The 19,377-nt window shown below is 43.6% G+C and overlaps 1 protein-coding gene across 4 annotated transcripts in view; it reads left to right on the forward strand.

Annotated features, from left to right (window-relative positions):
- Positions 1–19,377, forward strand: part of ccdc78 (coiled-coil domain containing 78) — a 99,748-nt gene that overhangs the window by 70,525 nt on the left and 9,846 nt on the right. For 3 of the 4 annotated variants that reach the window (XM_072269555.1, XM_072269556.1, XM_072269557.1), the window contains 6 exons: positions 256–344; positions 4,135–4,213; positions 10,444–10,569; positions 12,294–12,505; positions 14,130–14,304; positions 16,253–16,296. In XM_072269555.1, the coding sequence (XP_072125656.1) occupies positions 256–344; positions 4,135–4,213; positions 10,444–10,569; positions 12,294–12,505; positions 14,130–14,304; positions 16,253–16,296 (725 nt within the window). The remainder of the gene's footprint in view (positions 1–255; positions 345–4,134; positions 4,214–10,443; positions 10,570–12,293; positions 12,506–14,129; positions 14,305–16,252; positions 16,297–19,377) is intronic. The other variant, XM_072269558.1, reaches the window with a different exon arrangement.

Raw genomic sequence — 19,377 nt, forward strand, 5'->3', positions numbered from 1 at the left:
ACCTGACCCTAAGGGAAGAAGTACTATTTGGTTTGGAACCAAATGGGGCTGTTGGTGATACAAAGGGGGAGTGGAGCCATTGGTTGTAGAATTGGAGGGAGACCGGAGAAAATGCCTTTAGAAATGTACTACAGTTTAAAATATTTTGAGCCCTGGTTGTTCCTTTGGAAATTCCTAAACAGGATTACTTTTTTTTTTCCCTTGTGCATTCTCAATGCTTAAAATTGCTGAAGCCTCTTCTTGGTTTGACCTTAGTTGTTAGGAAACCAGGATCAAATCAAAGAACAAATAGAAGAAATGAAGCAAAACCATGCAAAGCAGCAAAATGCAATGGAAGAACAGATGTAAGTGCATTATAAGACTATAAGACACAGGAGCAGTATTTTAGGCCATGTGGCCCATCGAGTCTGCACTGACATTCCACCATGGCTGATTTATTATCCCTCTCACCCCCATTCTCTTGCCTTCTGTGACGAAGGCCCGCCACTGATTACAGACCGCACATGGCACAGTAAGACACTCATCCACACACATTATTCCCCTCTGTTATTGTGGTGAGTGCACGCACCACAGTAAATCAACAGTCACAGTTTTACACTCATCCCTAGCAGTAATAGGTATGGAAAAAAAGAAACACACTATGTCACAGTTTAATTATCTCAGGTCAATTTATTCATATTCATCTTTCCAATAAGTGTTTTGCTGAAGTGTCATGATAATCTGACGTTTCTCTCCTCCACAGTCACTGGGTCTGAACCAGAGCTGCCTTATACAGAGGCGGCAGCCACCTGCACAGGTGTGCTGATGGTGGAGAATACCATCTTTAACTGGGTCAAGGATTATGTTACCTAATTACTCACCTTGTGGTAAAGTTTTGGGGTTTATTTAAGTTATTTAACCGGGAAATGGTGAATCCTATAATGAGGTATATGTGTTTATTGTGAGAACTGGCAGTAGAGTTTCAGATTGTATGAAATGGAAGATAATTGAGTTAATCAGCTTTTGGTTGGTCTAGGGGGAGGGGCTTAGCAGTTATAAGCCTCGGGTTACCAAGGAATTCCATGGACTCAGTGATTATGTTAGAGACTGAAATAAGGAAGGCCCAGGCAAATAGAGTCAGTAGTGGCAGTGTTCTTTGACATTGAAAAAGCCTATGATATGATGTGGAAGGAAGGATTATTAATTAAACTGCACAAGATGGGGGTTGGTGGGAGAGTTTTTAACTGGATTAAAGATTTTTTGTTTGGTAGAAAAATTCAAGTTCGGATTGGATCAGAATTATCAAAACAGTACATAGTGGAAAATGGCACACCTCAAGGTAGTGTGATTAGCCCGTTACTTTTCATGATTATGATCAATGATGTCTTCACAAAGGTACCAGTGGATATAGGTAGGTCACTGTTTGCGGATGATGGGGCCTTGTGGAAAAGAGGCAGGAACATGGACCATATAATCAGGAAACTACAAGAAGCAATTGATGAAGTGGTGGAGTGGGGTTATGATTGGGGATGTAGATTTTCAGTAGACAAAACTCAATATGTATTTTTTACCAGGAAAAGGGTTGAGGTAGGGAAGAAGTTAAGGATGTATGGAGTTGAATTAGAAAGGGTTGCATCATTTAAATTTCTGGGAGTTATATTTGATTCACGATTAACATGGGCAGACCATATCAGGAAAGTTGAGGAGAAATGTAAAAAAGTAATAAATGTGATGAGATGTTTGACTGGTAGGGAATGGGGAGCAAGTTGTTCAGCTTTGAAGAGAATATGTGGCTTTAGTAAGATCTGTATTGGATTATGGAAATATAGTATATGGATCAGCAGCTAGGTCTCTTATAAGGAAACTGGATGTGATTCAGGCTCAGGCCTTGAGAGTGTGCAGTGGGGCTTTTAAAACGTCACCAGTGTCAGCCCTACAGGTAGAAATGGGAATAATGCCTTTGGAACTAAGAAGGATGCAACTGATGGCAAACTACTGGGCTAACTTGCAGGGGCACAATGATTCTCACCCTACTAAAGGAGTGTTGCAGGAGTGCTGGGAAAATGGGAGGTTTCAGAGGGATACCTTTAGTCAGGTAGGGAATGATATCGCGAAAGAATGTGGAGTATTTGATCTGAGGATAAGTCCTTCAGTAGTTTATCCGGTTGTAGCTCTATGGAAGCTTGTATGGCCTGACATAGACTGGCATTTGTTAGAGGTAAAAAGGAAAGGAAGATATAAAACAGATTTGGTAAATGCATTTAACTGTCATGTGATGGAAAAGTATAGTGATTATACTCACATTTATACGGATGGTGTGAAGGAACCTGAAACAGGAGTGACAGGGTTTGGGGTGGTCATACCAGCAAAAGAAATTGGAATCAGCAGAAGAACATCTAATAAGTTAGGAGTGTTTACAGTGGAGATGCTGGCGATGTTGGTTGTGTTGCAATGGGTGCAGAAAGCCAGAAAAGTCAAAGCATTGATATGTTCAGATTCATCCTCAGTTCTAGCAAGTTTAAGGTCTTTTCACACAAACAGTCGGCAAGATGTACTTTATGAAGTCCTTCAGTTAGTTACAAGGATTGCAAATCAGGGAGGTCAGGTAAAATTTCTATGGGTTCCAGCACATGTAGGGGTGAAGGGGAATGAGAGGGTGGATGAGTTGGCAAAGAGGGCGTTAAAGAAAGAAAATGTGGAAATGCACATTAGTATCAGTAAAGCAGAGGTTAAGTGTGTAATCTGGGAAAAAGTCAACCGAATGTGACAAGAAAGATGGGACAGGGAGGGGAAAGGGAGGCATTTATATCAAATACAAAAGAGTGTTGCAGTTACTAGGGTAGGTAATGGAAACAGAAGAGAGGAAATTGTGTGGACTAGGTTAAGGCTGGGGCATTGTGCATTAAACAAAACATTGAAAATGATAGGGAAACACCAGACAGGATTGTGTGAGGAATGTCGGAAGAGGAGTCAGTAGAACATGTAGTTTTGTGTTGCAGGAAGTATGAGATACAGAGAGAGATGATGAGAAATAAATTAAGGGAGTTGGGGATGCAGGAATTCACATTAAAAGGGTTGCTGGGCATGGGTGAGAGAGCACAAGTCCGGGTATTTTTAGCGTTTTTAAGGGGTACAGGGGTTTTTTATAGAATATGACGAATAAATAGGAATAGGATACTAGGATGGTCAAAGATGGGAGGGTGAAGTGTGTGTGTGTGTGTGTGTGTGTGTGTGTGTGTGTATTTAGAATGTATGTCTAGTGCACATTCTGGAGCAGAGGGTGGCGGTAATGCACCATTAAGCTGGATGCCAACCGCCGTAAAATAAGATACAGACAGACAGGCTTTGGGTTTTTTGTTTAGTCTGAGGATGGCTGTTAACCAGACAGGTGACAATTGCAAGCTGTAGATATATTGTATTTTTTTTTCTTTTTTTTCTTGCTTTGATGTGGATGTCCAAGTTTTTGTTTTTCCACTATTTTTGTAAATAAAAGCAACTCAATCTATTTTTGCGACTCAAGCCATCTTGTTATTTTTCCTGGACAGTTGACCCACAGTTTTTGTGACACCTTCTCCCTGAAACCTCTGAAGCTCTTACCAATCAAGTATCCGTCAACCACTGCTTTAAATATACCCAATGACTTGCCCTCCACAGTTGTCTGTAGCAATGAACTCCACCAATTCACTACCCTTTAGCTAAAGAAATTCCTCCTCATGATGGGCTGATGTTCAAACTGGCAAAGATTTATGATTAGATGAGATCAGTTTATTTGCAGTGTTCAGTAATCATACTGGTTGATAGTCCACTGTTATTCATACCGCAGTTAATCTACCCTGCCCAAAATGCCATTGTTTAACAGCTCTGTGGTTTCTCCCACCGGTGAGATCAGGAATCTAGAAGAGAGAACAGTGTCTCAGTAAACTGATTGTGGTTTTAGGAGAGGAAAAGAAACATTGGGTCTTTAATATAGCTTGATATCTATTATAATGTAACTCCTTCAAATATCCCGGTGTATGCTTTCCTGTAAGGTTGATATTTTACTTCTACAAGCAGATCTAAAATGAAAGTTCTGTTAGTTTGTTGCTGTATAACTGCTTGCAAACCACTGGCTTATGATATGCTTAACTTAAATTCTGACTGCAAACTCTGTTTCAGTGTTAAGCTGGGCAAAGAACTTCAAGAGGCCAAAAGGGCTATTCGAAACACACAGCACAGACTGGCAGAGCAGACAGCGGTGAGTCATTGAAGAGTAAACGAATTGTTGTGCTGAGACCATATGACATTATTAGGCCATTCAGCTTATAAGGTCTGCTCCACCATTTGCTTGTGGCTGATTTATTATCCTTCTCAGCCACATTTTCCTGCCTTCTCCCTGTACCCTTTGACACCCTTACTAATCAAGAAGCTATCAACCTCCGCTGTAAGTTTGCCCAATGACTTGGCCTCCACGGGTGTCTGTGGCAATGAATTCCACAGATTCATCACCCTCTAGTTAAATAGCCATTTAAATAGATATTAAGAAAGAGGATGTGCTGGAGCTTTTGGAAAGCATCAAGTTGGATAAGTCGCCGGGACCAGATGAGATGTACCCCAAGCTACTATAGGAGGCGGGGGAGGAGATTGCCGAGCCTCTGGCGATGATCTTTGCATCATCAGTGGGGACGGGAGAGGTTCCGGAAGATTGGAGGGTTGAGTATGTTGTTCCTTTATTCAAGAAAGGGAGTAGAGATAGTCCAGGAAATTATAGACCTGTGAGTCTTACTTCAGTAGTTGGTAAGTTGATGGAGAAGATCCTGAGAGGCCGGATTTATGAACATTTGGAGAGATATAATAATGATTAGGAATAGTCAGCATGGCTTTGTCAAGAGCAGGTCATGCCTTACGAGCCTGATTGAATTTTTTGAGGATGTGACCAAACACATTGATGAAGGAAGAGTAGTAGATGTAGTGTATATGGATTTCAGCAAAGCATTTGATAAGGTACCCCATACAAGGCTTATTGAGAAAGTAAGGTGGCATTGGATCCAAGGGGACATTGCTTTGTGGATCCAGAACTGGCTTGCCCACAGAAGACAAAGAGTGGTTGTAGATAGGTCATATTCTTCATGGAGGTTGGTGACCAGTGGTGTGTCTCAGGGATCTGTTCTGGGACCATTACTCTTCGTGATTTTTATAAATGACCTGGATGAGGAAGTAGAGGGATGGGTTAGTAAGTTTGCTGATGACACAGAGGTTGGAGGTGTTGTAGATGGTGTGGAAGGCTGTCAGAGGTTACAGCGGGACATTGATAGGATGCAAAACTGGGCTGAGAAGTTGCAGATGGAGTTCAACCCAGATAAATGTGAGTGGTTCATTTTAGTAGGTCAAGTATGATGGAAGAATATAGTATTAATGGTAAGACTCTTGGCAGTGTGGAGGATCCAGAGGGATCTTGGGGTCCGAGTCCATAGGACGCTCAAAGCAGCTGTGCAGGTTGACTCCGTGGTTAAGAAGGCATACGGTGTATTGCCCTTCATTGATCATGGAATTGAATTTTGGAGCCGAGAGGTAATGTTGCAGCTATATAGGATCCTGGTCAGACCCCACTTGGAGTACTGTGCTCAGTTCTGGTCGCCTCACTACAGGAAGGATGTGGAAACCATAGAAAGGGTGCAGAGGAGATTTACAAGGATGTTGCCTGGATTGGGAATGCCTTATGAGAATAGGTTGAGTGAACTTGGCCTTTTCTCCTTGGAGCGATGGGGATGAGAGGTGACCTGATAGAGGTGTACAAGATGATGAGAGGCATTGATTGTATGGATAGTCAGAGGCTTTTTCCCAGGGCTGAAATAGTTGCCACAAGAGGGCACAGGTTTAAGGTGCTGGGGAGTAGGTACAGAGGAGATGTCAGGGGTAAGTTTTTTACGCAGGGAGTGGTGAGTGCGTGGAATGGGCTGCCGGCAACGGTGGTGGAGGCGGCTACGATAGGGTCTTTTAAGAGACTTTTGGATAGGTACATGGAGCTTAGAAAAATAGAGGCTCTGGGTAAGTCTAGTAATTTCTAAGGTAGGGACATGTTTGGCACAACCTTATGGGCCGAAGGGCCTGTATTGTGCTGTAGATTTTCAATGTTTCTATGTTTCCATGACCATGTGAATGTTATTCCAACATTTATTAATCTTATGCACCTTTGTAGGGTTTGTGCTGTACAGTCTTAGAGTCAGAATCAGGTTTATTATCACTGACATATCGTGAAATTTGGTGTTTTGTGGCAAGACATAAAAAAGTGACGAAAAGTTACAAGAATAAATAAACTCACAATGAAGTAGTGTTCGTGGGTTTATGGACTATTCAGAAATCTAATGGCGGAGGGGAAGAAGCTTTTCTTAAAAAAAACCCCGCATGTGGGTCATCAGGCTGCTGTACACCCTGTTGGTAGTCATGAGAAGATTTTCCACCTGTGAATAATTCCAGAATTATCCAACGTTTAAAAGGTATGTGGACAGGTGCAAGGAGAGGGGAGGTTTAGAGTGGCATGGGCCAATTGCAGGCAAACGGGATGTTCTTCGATGTGTTTCTTGGTTGATGTGGACCAGCTGAGCCGAAAGGCATGTTTCCATGGTGTTTGACTCAGTGAAGTTCTTTCAAACAAAAATTGGAATGAACAAGTAGTGAAATCAACTGTTCTTGTGGAAGGATGCTCGGATGTTGAACTCACTAGTACTTGGAGTGGCTGGAGTGGCCGAACTCGTTACCTTGATTAGGTTGCCATGGTGAGACAGACTAATATAGGAGGAGGTGGTGTTGAATATAAACATTGATATAGCTCCGATGGGGTAAGTGGTCTGTTTTTGTGAGTTGCAATGCAATTGTACCCTCTCCTTTGTGGAGACAACCTCACTGTTGCTGTAAGTTATTTAGTCATGCTAACAGTATTTTCAAAAGATTCCTGCCACCCTGGTCATCTCCTTTTCCTTCTTCTACCTTCTAGGAGAAGACACAGGAGCTTAAAAGCCTGGATAACTGGAGTCAAGAACAGCTACTTCCTTACTGCTCGCAGACTTCCAAACAAAACACTTCTTTCGCACCCCTTCCTGGTGGTGCTGCCACGTCCTTGAATCCTTAATTTTTCTTACTTACTTACTGCCTGTTTTGCCACTGGCATTTAGGGCAGCAATGAAGGTCCTCCATCTCTGGCGTTGTTCAGGGCTTCCTTCATCTCTACTGCCAGTACGCAAGTCCTGGGAGGAGACTCAGGGCTACTGTCGCACTCAGACGTAGAAGGATTCTTCTTTGCTGTTTCCGTAACAATATTGTTTGACTAGTCAGGTGTTGTTAGCCCTGAGCTGAACCCCCGAACCTGGAGATCCGGTGGACCACTCTAAATCTGGCCTCTACCCTTTGACCTGTTTGGCATGGGTGACCCTACCAAGAGTGAAAGCATGAAGTCCTGACTCCAGCCAACATAGCTCTCTGAGTCATTGAGGAATGCAAGCCTCCACAAGCAATGACAAGGCTGTGGTCCTCTTGGAGGCCTTAATTCTACCTCTTCTATTATTATCATTTCAGTATTTCTGTTTGCACTGCTACAGTTAACAACAATTCTGCTGATTTATTACTGTATGTGCACTGTTTACTCTATAAGCTTCATGTGAGCAAGGAGTTTCACTGCAGCCTGATGTGGTGTTTGCCCATCATGTCTGACAATGACAGGAAACCTGTGCAGGAGAGTTTTCAAAATGGAGAAGCACTGGGGCAGTTCCACTCCCTTGACATCAGAAGTCCAAGTCCAGCGGTACGAACAAGCGTCACAGACTGGAGTCTCCCCTGGTTGCAGTGGGTGACCATGACACCTTCCGTGCCTTGTCGTACACTTCGCTCTCCACGGAGCATTGCAGTACCATCTTCCTGGCCTTTGGATTTCACTGTAGATCTCGTCCACCCAGTCAGCCGGAGCTGACTTTACGTGCTGGGACCGACGTGTCCCTAATTCACTGGGGTAAGAGTCCCGCTGGCTACCCTCACCTAGTTCCGCCCGCCTGTTGAAGCGGTGTACCAGGTTGTCACGTGCAGACAGCTACTCGGAGCCACAGGTGAGAGCTGAGTGTCCAGTGGGGACCAAAGGCAAGTGGGCCGCCCTGGAATGGACACAAGCCCCTTCTCCAGAGGGCTACCCCTCCGTACACACCCCACCGTGGTGTATGTGACAATAAACTCATCCAATCTGGATCTGAATCCCAAGTTAAAGTGTCAGTTGAGACTGCTTGCTGGAAACGGGCCCACATTTTTTTTAAAGTCATAAAGAGATGGTATTTCCATCTTGTGCAATAGCAACTGCTTCATTTTCCATGCCCCTTTTAAATTGCATAATAAATGGGAAGGAACTATTTTCTGGGGGGGAAGAATCAATAATCGGGGGCAGAGCTGAGGTGCTTTATTTATCATGTGTACACCACAACACACGGTGAAATGCAAACACGAGGAATTCTGCAGATGCTGGAATTTCAAGCAACACCCATAAAAGTTGCTGGTGAACGCAGCAGGCCAGGCAGCATCTATAGGAAGAGGTACAGTCGACGTTTTGGGCCGATACCCTTCGTCAGGACTAACTGAAAGAAGAGCTAGTAAGAGATTTGAAAGTGGGAGGGGGAGGGGGAGATCTAAAACGATAGAAGACAGGAGGGGGAGGGATGGAGCCAAGAGCTGGACAGTTGATTGGCAAAAGGGATATGAGAGGATCATGGTTTTTCCCCCCCTCCCCCTTTTCTTTCTCCCTGGGCCTCCTGTCCCATGATCCTGTCATATCGCTTTTGCCAATTAACTGTCCAGCTGTTGGCTCCATCCCTCCCCCTCCTGTCTTCTATCATTTTGGATCTCCCCCTCCCCCTCCCACTTTCAAATCTCTTCCTAGCTCTTTCAGTTAGTCCTGACGAAGGGTCTCGGCCCGAAACGTCGACTGTACCTCTTCCTATAGATGCTGCCTGGCCTGCTGCGTTCACCAGCAACTTTGATGTTTGTTACACGGTGAAATGCGTCTTTTTGTGTCACATCTTTGGTGAGCAGCCGGCCAGGATCATCTTGAATCTGGCGACAACATAGCAAGGCCAAAACTCACCAACCCCGATGTGGGTAGGGTGGAATGTGGATGGAGATTGGAACTCCCAGAAAAAAATCCACGCAAACGTTGGCACACATTCCAGCGTTAACATAGCATGCCTGCATTGTTCGGCAAAACAACAGCAAAACAAGTCCCTTTCCTCCCTCCTCACACACTCACATGCACACACGGTCCTCCAGGGCACCACGATTGATGGAGATAGTGGATAGTGAGGTAGGCTATCAAAGCTTGCAGCAGGATCCGGACCAGACGGAAAAATTACACAAGAACGAGCACACTTAGAACAACAAAATTGCCCGTTGGAAAGCAAAGCAGTCGTCGTGTTGCTATGCTGGAGCAGTGCTTAGGGCTGTGCCGCTTGTATCAAGGAACCGATTGGCTGAAGGGAAGTAGTTGTCATTGAACCTCCTGGACACTGACTCATCACCTCTTGTGGTGTCAGTGGTCAATTTGTATATGACATTGGAACTGCGCTTCGTTGTAACTGTAAAACATTTACTGATCTGCCTGCCATTTCTTTTAAATAGGAAGATATCAAAGTTCAAGGTTACATTTATTATCAAAGTAAATATGTGTCACCATCTACAGCCCTGAGATTCATTTTCTTGTGGATAAGAAACAGGAGCAGGAGTCAGCCATCTGCCCGTCAAGCCTGCTCCGCCTCTCAATAAGATCATGGCTAATCTGGCCATGGACTCACCTCCACCTACCTGCCTTTTCTCCATAACCCGTAATTCCTCCACAATGCAAAAATCTATCCAACCTTGTCTTAAGTATATTTACTGAGGTAGCCTCCACTGCTTCATTGGGCAGAGAATTCCATAGATTCACCACCCTCTGGGAAAAGCAGTTCCTCCTCATCTCCATCCTAAATGTACTCCCCTAAATCTACAGAATACCAACCGTATCAGAATCAATGAAAGACCACCCGACTTGGGCATTCAACCAGTGTGCAGAAGACAACAAACTATGCAAATAAAAAATAAAGACATAATAATAATAAATAAACAATAATTTTTGAGAACATGAGATGAAGAGCCCTTGAAAGTGAGGTCATTGGTTGTGGAAACATTTCAAAGATGGGGCAAGTGAAGTTATCCCTTCTTGTTCAAGAGCTTGATGGTTGAGGGGTAATAACTGTTCCTGAACCTGGTGGTGTGAGTCCTGAGGCTCCTCTATCTTCTACCTGATGGCAGCAGCGAGCTGGGTGGTGGGTGGAGAGGGTCTTTGATGATGGATGCTGCTTTCCTGTGACAATGTTTCATATAGATGTGCTCAATGGTGGGGAGAACTTTCTTTGTGATGGACTACACAAAAAAAGCCTAGAAATCTCTATAATTTGATTCTACTTTTATGATCTCCGATAGGCATTGCTGGGTTCTCAGAGTCAACTGAAAGAGATGCAAACTGAGAACTCCCAGCTGCAGCTCCGACTGAAAGAACTAAGTGAAGAATATCGCATGCGACTTGTCCGCTACATTGAAGATGTTACTGTAAGCAGTTAATTGAATGGTGTAATTCTTTTATTTAAGATTGCTTGTGTAAAGGAGTCTGAATTATTGGGGCAGCTCAGTGATACGGCTGGTAGATCCTGCTGTCTCACAGCTCCGCCGACCTGGTTCATGTCCGACCTCCACTGTCATCTGCGTAGAGTTTGCAAGTTCTCCCTCTGAGCACGTGGATTTCCCAGGATGCTCCGGTTTCATCCCACACCTCAATAACGTGCAGATTGATGGATTAAATGGCCACTATAGTGAGTGAATGTAGTGGGAATGAGAGGAGATTCACGTTTATTATCACTGACATAAATCATGAAATTTGTTCTTTTGTGTCAGCAGTACAGTGTAATTCATAAAAATTGCTGTAACTTGCAATAAGAATATACATCCATTGCACTTTATTAGGTACAGTAGATGTATGTTCGTGGCTTTCTGCTGCAGTAGCCCATTCGCTTCAAGTTTCGACATGTTGTGTGCCCAGCGATGCTCTTCTGCACACCACTGTTGTAATGCGTGGTTATTTGAGTTACTGTAATCTTCCTGCCAGCTTGACCCAGTCTGGCCGTTCTCCTCTGACCTCTCTCATTAACAAGGTGTTCTTGCCCATAAAACTGCTGCTCACTGGACATGTTTTGCTTTTCGCATAGTTCTCTATAAACTCTAGAGACTGCTGTGTGTGAAAATCCCAGGAGATCAGCAGTTTCTGAGATACTTAAACCACTCCATCTGGCACCAACAATCATTCCACGGTCAAAGTCACTTAGATCATATTTCTTCCCCCAGTCTGATGTTTGGTCTGAACAAGAACTGACCATGTCCACATGATTATAGGCTTTGAGTCGCTGCCAATTATTAGGTGACTAGTGCATTAACGAGCTGGTGTACAGGTATACCTAATAAAGTGGCCACTGAATGTGTGTGCGCGTGTGTGTCTGTGTGGGAGGTAGTGTTCATGTGTTCAAGGACCGTTCGGAAATTTGACGGCAAAGGGGAAGAAGCCGTTCCTAAAATGTTGAATGTATATTTTCACGCTCGTGTATTTCCTCTGTTATGGCTGTAATGAGAAGAGAACGTGTTCTAGGTGATGAGGATCCTTAATGGTGGATTCTGCATTCATGATTCTGCTTTTGAAGATGTTCTCGATGCTGGGGTGGGGGTGGCTGGTGCCCATCATGGAGATGGCTGACTCTACAACCCTATGCAACCTTTTTTGATCCTGCACATTACAGCCTCTGTGTCAGGTGGTGATGCACCAGTCAGAATGCCCTCCACGGTATATCTGTAAAAAAATTGCTAGAGTTTTTGGTGACCTACCAAATCTCCTCAAACTCCTAATGAAATATAATAATTGTCACTCCTTCTTCATAATTGCATCAATTAACAGTATTGGGCCCAGGCTAGGTCTTCAAAGAATAGGATCTAGGGGAAGTTAATGGGGAATAGACTTGCTCTTTAGGTGGCATAGACAGACTGAAGTTCTACATCATAAGAACATAAGTAATAGGAGCAGGAGCAAGCCTTCTGGCCTGTCGAGCCTGCTCTGTCTTTCAGTAAAATCATGGCAAATCTAGCTGTGGACTCAATTCCACCTACCTGTCTCTTCCCATAACCATTAATTACACTGCTATCGAAATCTATCTCGCTGGGTCTTATATAAGGAAATGTGAAATATTTGAAGGAAAAACTAATGGCGTGTTGCTTCCAATATTCTGTGCAAGGACTATGTGGATAATTCAGTGAAGCCTAGCAATGATGACACTAAACCCTCAACAGACCCACCTCACCTGAAGAAGTTTGTGGACAGCATGCTCAAGGACATACGATCTGCCTACAGATCGCGAGAGGAACAGCTGGCTACGGCAGCCAGAAGTTACAAGAAAAGGATGCAGAACGTGTTCAAGAAACATGAATATCTCCTGATCGCATACAGGTTAAAGAATAATTGTGGCAAATTCTACTATTTGGGAATATAGTAGATTTGCTAATGTGGGAAATTTGGGAATATTTCTCTGATTTATTAATTTAGTTGGCTTATAGTACTGTTGGGATCCATGATTCAGCTACTTTGTGTTATGTCAAAGAATTTGTAATCAGTCATCTGCAGTAACATATTGTGTATGTCTCAAATCCAGACCCAAACCCAAGGTGGGACAATAAATTATTGCTCAGTGACATGAAGTACAAGAAATTCTCCCCGTTCCTTTGACACAGTAATTCTTTAATACCCTGTCCTTCCTGATAGGTTTAATTCCTCTGAAATTCAATATTCTTGTCCTGTTGTAATTTTCACTCTTACTGCTCTTCCAGTACCAAAGCACAGGCAGCCTCACTTCAGTTACATACCCATCGTGCTGTGGTCCTTTCGTACTGTCTAAACCTGGCTGCATTCCAGTGACAAATGGAGATGATTCGGTTCTTTCCCTGCCAATCAACTTTATTACACAATTATAAGTGAATAAGAATGATTTAATGCCCATAATTTATGTGCATCTCTCTTACATTTGCAACATCTTTCTGGAAAGATTGTCCCACATGCATAGGAAGAGGTTCTTCATAAGAACACGTTCTTCCCCTCTGTAATCATATTTATGAATAATGGTGTAGTAACACTACCTCACTCTTCTTCTTTAGCTCTACCTATCTAATTTTTAATGTTTTGTTTCTTTGAAGTTGTTATAGCTGGGGGTGGTAATAGGGATAAGCTCCCACTACCTATTAAATGCTCCCAATGGCGTTCACCTCAAATAGCCTCTGACAACCAATTCCAGCTCCTAGCCTTCATGTGTGACTTAGCTACTAAGAATCATTTCTACTGACAGGAGAAGGGGCAAAGGCGGGTTACTAGCACCTTAAAACCAGTTGCTTCAGGCAAACAGGGCTGGTTAGCTATGGTGGGCAGCTCCTCTAGGAAAAGGAAAAGTGATCTCAGACCTCCACTGCCTTGCGGTTATACCCAGTCGTGGGGAAGGCTTCAGGAGTAAACCCTGAGGGAAAAATCCGGAGCTGGAGTCTCTTAAGCAGTTGAGTTCAACGCTGTCTGACAACTACCGCGACGCTGCCAGGGCCAAGCTATAACAATCTCTGCTGTTCCTTTGGATTCATCAGCTGCATGGAGAGGGCGAGCCTGCTGAATGGGCAGTCGCTTGCTCTCCGTATCATACCATCCTGGCTTGTGTATCACATAGACAGCCGGGACACCACATTCATGGTGGACCCTGACCAATGAAGGTCCTCAATACTGCTTCCACAAAACAACAAATTGGACCACACGTGGCAGTGATAAAACTCTGATTCCAAAGTGGCTGTAGTTTTGGCTTCTTCTGTTCCTAAATAGACTCTGTTTTCTATGTAATTTATATGCTTTACAATAGACTTCACTGAAATCTTTGTTCCTGAAAAAATGGTTAACCATGTCGTGGTAATGTTCATTGTATTTGAACCGGGAGGGGATGAGATAAGGAAGTTGCAGAAAAATGATTCTGGTTGCGGAAATGACTGTATATTTGCCTTAGGAGCATTACACCTGTAACTAAATCCATTCTTGTTTGGCACAGAATGCAGCGGGAACAGATTTTATCATTGGGCAACAAGGAACTGGATCCTGGTCCTTCAGAAATAACCTTTGCCATCACTGACAGTGAACTTCTGAACCATCAGAGTCAGGAGATGAACAGATTACGCGAGGATAAAGCTCGCCTGGAAGGACAACTCCGAGACCTTCAGGAGAAGGTGAGAATTCTGCAGGGAAAAGAGAAGGGAAAGGAAATCTTCTCCTTAAGTCAGAAGCCCATTCTATTTTCGATTCTTCTCTATTATGTATGTATGATTGTGTTTATGTGCGTGTTCATTGATGACTTATGCCATGAACCAATCCCACAGTGATTGTGACTGTGATCTGCATTTTTAAGTTCAATCTACAATCCTCATTCAGATATGAAGACTGGTTGCTGTTGAAATTAACATTTGCTATGTTCCATAACTCCAGAATATGTCCTAACAGAGGCTGCAGTAGTAGATAGGGAGTCATGTAGCATGGAAACAGACCCTTCAGCCCATCTGGTCCATACTAACCATGATCTAATCTAGCCCCATTTCCCCATCTTTGACCAATATCTCTCTGAATCTTTCTTATCCATGTACCTGTCCAAATGTTGTAACAACAAGTTTGCAGATGAAACCATTATAGTGGGCCACATTTCAAATAATATTGAGTCGGAGTACAGGAAGAAGATAGAGAGCTTGGTGACATAGTGTAATACAACAATTTTTCCCTCAGTGTCAACAAAACAGACAAGCTGGCCATTGATTTCAGAAAGGAAGATGGTGCACATGCTCCTGTTTGCGTTAATGGTGTTGAGGTTGAGAACTTCAAGTTCCTCGGCGTGAACGTCACCAGTAGCCTTTTCTGGTCCAACCTCGTAGACACTACAGCTAAGCAAACTCACCAATGCCTCTACTTCCTCAGGAGGCTAAATAAATTCAGCACCTCCTCATTGACTCTTACCAATTTTTATTTTTGCACCATGGAAAGCATTTTATCTGGAAGCACAACGGCTTGGTATGACAACTCTTCTGCAAGAAACTGCAGACAGTTGTGGACAGAACTCAGCCATCATAGGAACCATTTTCCCCTCTGTGGACTCTGGCTATACTTCTCTCTCCCGCGGTAAAGCAGCCAGCGTAATGAAAGATCCCACCCACCCTGGACTTCCCCTCAGCTCTCCTCTCCCCTCTCTCATCGGGCAGAAGATACATAAGTCTGAAAGGACCAGGCCCAAGGGCAGCTTCTATCCTACTGTTATCAGACTCTTAAATAGATCTCTCGTACGGTAAGATGGACACTTGAGTTCACAATTTACGTTTATGATCTTGCACTTTATTGCTTACTTGTGCTGCACTTTCTCTGTAAGCTTTTACATGTTGTTCTGCATTATTATTGTTTTACCTTGTTTTGCCCCAATGCACCGTGTAATGATTGGAATCTATAGAAATAGTATACAGGACAAGCTTTTCACTGTACATGTGACAATAACAAACCAATAATCAATCATAATCCTGCAACCATTTTAAATGAATGCTTTAGAGTCATAGAGTCAAAGAAAACCACAGGACAGAAACAGGCCCTTCAGCCAATCTAGTCCATGTCAACCCATTTAAACTACCTACTCCCATCGACCTGCACTGGGACCATAGCCCTCCATACCCCTCCCATCCATGTACCCCTCCAACTCCTTTCAAACTTTGAAATCGAAATTGTATCTACCACTTGTGTTGGCAGCTCATTCCACACTCACACAACCTTCTGAATGAAGAAGTTTCCCCTTAAGCATTTCACTTGTCACCCTTAACCTTTGAACTCAAGTTGTAGCCCCACCCAATCTTGCTTGCTTGCATTTACCTAAAGCTTGCAAAGCTTGCTTGCATTTACCCTATCTATACCTCTCATTTTGTGTACCTCTATCAAATCTCTGCCCAATCTTCTAGTCAAGACTATCTTCATGGCTGCAAAGATTACAAATGAAATATTTTATACAATGAGTGGTTCATATCTTGGCACCAGGCTGATGAATTACGCTAGACTCAATTTGCTTGTTTTAGTACCATGACCAGAGCATATTCCTTTACAACATATTTCAGTTCATGTCCGCTTACTCATTTAATTTGCATTTATTTTTAGATAAGACTTGGTGGGAGTTCAGCACCGGCTGCATCTTCCTTTGTGTAAGTGTTGCACCAATTCTTAACTTTCTGGCAATGTTGTGGTATTTAATTTTTGATTTTTTTTGCACAGTGATTTCTTTGTACGAGAATAGGGATGTCGGTCTCAAATAATTTTCACATTATTTAATAATTGGGATGGGTAATGGTGGCAGGGTGGAGATGTGTCTCTACCAAAGGAGCTGTAAGGTGCTCCTTCCCTCCACTATCTGCAGGTCACCCTTGGGCAAGGTGTAGCTCCTGATTAGACCCTCCCATCCTGATCAGGGTCACGTGAAGCCATGGGAGCAGGTGGTGGATGGTTGTATGAGCAGCTGGTGCATATCACAAGTCCTGGTTATGTGACCACCGGCACCAGGCAAACGATCTCTGAAGAGTATTGACAATGGCGGGGTCATTCGTCTTGTAAAGGCATGCCCAGAAGAAGGCAATGGCAAACCATTTCTGTCGGAACATCTGCCAAGAACAATCATAGTCATGAAAAGACCATGATCGCCACATATATGACATGGCACACAACAAACGAACAAATGGTAGACAGAAAGGAGGACGTTAACAGTAAAGTCATGAACTGGATCTACAGATTGTGTGGGCTAGATCAGAGTTAGTGGACTCCATGCAGTTCTTGTGTTTGGTCAAACCTTGTTCGACTGATCCCAAGATCCTCGGAGGCACAGTGTTTAATTTGGTGCATGTGCTCTGGAGAATGGATAGAAGGGGTGGTGTAGGGGAAAGGGAAAGGAAGGAATAAAAGGTCCCAGAATTATCTCTAAAGTCCTTGGGGTTTGGGCTGTAATTTTGTAAATTACAGGTCAAAGTCAAAGTTGAGTTTATTGTCCCATGCACATGTCTATATGTGTACAGGTGCAATGAAAAACTTACCTGCAGCAGAATCACAGACACATAACTTCATATAGGCAGTATTCACAGGAAATAACATAAACACAAGTTTTACAAGAAAGAACACAATTAAAAATCCCCATTTTAGTGTAAATTGATCAAAGTGGTTGTACTGTTGCCACACTAGCAATTAGGGTTATGTCACTTGGTTCAAGAACCAAATAGTTCAAGGGAAGTAGCTATTCCTGAACCTAGGGACTTCAGACTTCTGTACCTCTTGTCCGAAGGTAGCTACAAGAAGATGACATGGTCATCTTGGTGGAGGTTAAATCTGAATATTATGCAAAAGGTCACTGCTGCAGTGGGAAACTATAGAGATAAGGTGAAACTTAAACTTCAGAATTAGAGCCAGGTTTATTATCACAAACATATGTCGTGAACTGTGTTATTTTTGTGCCAGTAAGTCATAAAGATACTATAAGTTAAAATATAAAATAAATAAATAAATGGAGCCAACGAGGAATGGTGAGGTAGCATTCATTGACCCCTCCAAAGGGAGCATACCATGGTCGTAGGGTTTGGAGGCTTGCATGCGTCAATGACGCAGAGAGCTTATGCTGGCTGAAGACAGGGCTTTATGAGTTGGCTCTTGATAGAGTCATCAATGCCCAACAGGTCAAAGGGTAGAGGCTAGACTAAGAGTGGTTTACCAGTTCTCGGGGTTTGGGGGTGGGGTTCAGCTCAGGGCCAACAACCCTGATCGGTAAAACAAAATTGTTACGGAAACAGTAATGAAGAATCCTTCTACATCTGAGTACAACGGTATTCCCGAGTCCCATTGCGGACTCAGGAATACATGACTGACAGCAGTGAAAATGGAAAGGAAGCCCTGAACACTGCCAGAGATGAAGGACCTTCATTGCTGCCCCAAACACCAGTGGTGTAATAGGCAGTAAGAAAGTGAATAAGTTCAAGGACCATTTAGAAATCTGATGGCGGAGGGGCAGAAACTATTCCTAAAACTTTGAGGGAGGGTCTTCAGGCTCTTGTACCTCCTCCCTGATCGTAGTAGTGTGAAGAAGGCATGTGTCAGATGCGAAGGATGCTTAGTGATTGTTGCTGCCTTTGATGAGTAGAATTTAGAAAACTGTAGACATTGGAACCTGAAACAAATGCAGAAGAACACAGCTGGTCGAGCAGCATCATTCCCAGTTCTGATGAAAGATCTTTAACGAGAAATGTTAACTGGTTTTGATCTCTCCACAGACGCTCCTTGAATGGTTGAGTTCTCCCAGCATTTCTATTTTTGTGTAATAGAGTTTTACTGGTTACATCCACTCAGTGGCCACTTTATTCAGTACCTCCTGTGCCTAATAAGGTGGCCACTGAGCAGATGTTTGTGGTCTTCTGCTGCTGTAACCCATCCACTTCAAGTTGTGCACTCAGAGATACTTTTCTGCACACCGTTGTAACACTTGGTTATTTGAGTTACTGTTGCCTTCTTGTCAGCTTGAACCAGTCTGGCCATTCTCCTCTGACCTCCCTCATTAACAAGGCACTTGCACGCACAGAGCTGCTGCTCACTGGATGTTCTTTTTCGCACCATTCACAGTAAACTCTAGTGACTGCTGTGCGTGAAAATCTCAGGAGAGCAGCAGTTTCTGAGATACTCAAACCACCCCAACACTCACAACCCGCTGGAGGAACTCAGCAGGTCGGGCAGCATCCGTGGAAATGATCAGTCAACGTCTCAGGCCGGAACCCTTCGTCAGGACCCTCCCAAACTACCCCATCTGGCACCAACAATCATTCCATGGCCAAGGTCACTTAGATCACATTTCTTCCCCATTCTAATGTTAGGTCTGAACAACAATGTAACCTCTTGACCATGCCTGTATGCATTGAATTTCATGTTTAAGATGGTGTTGGCAGCAAACAAAACTACTAACTATTTTATTAATCACACTTTTCTTGGGAGCAGTCATGGCAATCAGTAGCGTGCAACTTTCCTTTTGTAGTTGAGCTTTTGAACCGCTGGCACGACCTGGCATTATTACAGTGTGAATTGAAGTCTTGAAGGTGCAGGATAGTTGCATTGTGCTGGGTACAGGCAGAATCGAGGCAGCGGGGCTCTGGCCCGAGTGCGGGGAATGAGCTGATGTTTGGCCCTTACTGGAATGGATTCGAAGGTGATTCGCAGCAGCAGGGCCCGAGCCTAAGAGTGAGGAACAAGCCGATGTCTGA

This window comes from Mobula birostris, chromosome 9 (genome assembly GCF_030028105.1).
Source record: "Mobula birostris isolate sMobBir1 chromosome 9, sMobBir1.hap1, whole genome shotgun sequence".
In the NCBI taxonomy this organism is placed as follows: domain Eukaryota; kingdom Metazoa; phylum Chordata; class Chondrichthyes; order Myliobatiformes; family Myliobatidae; genus Mobula; species Mobula birostris.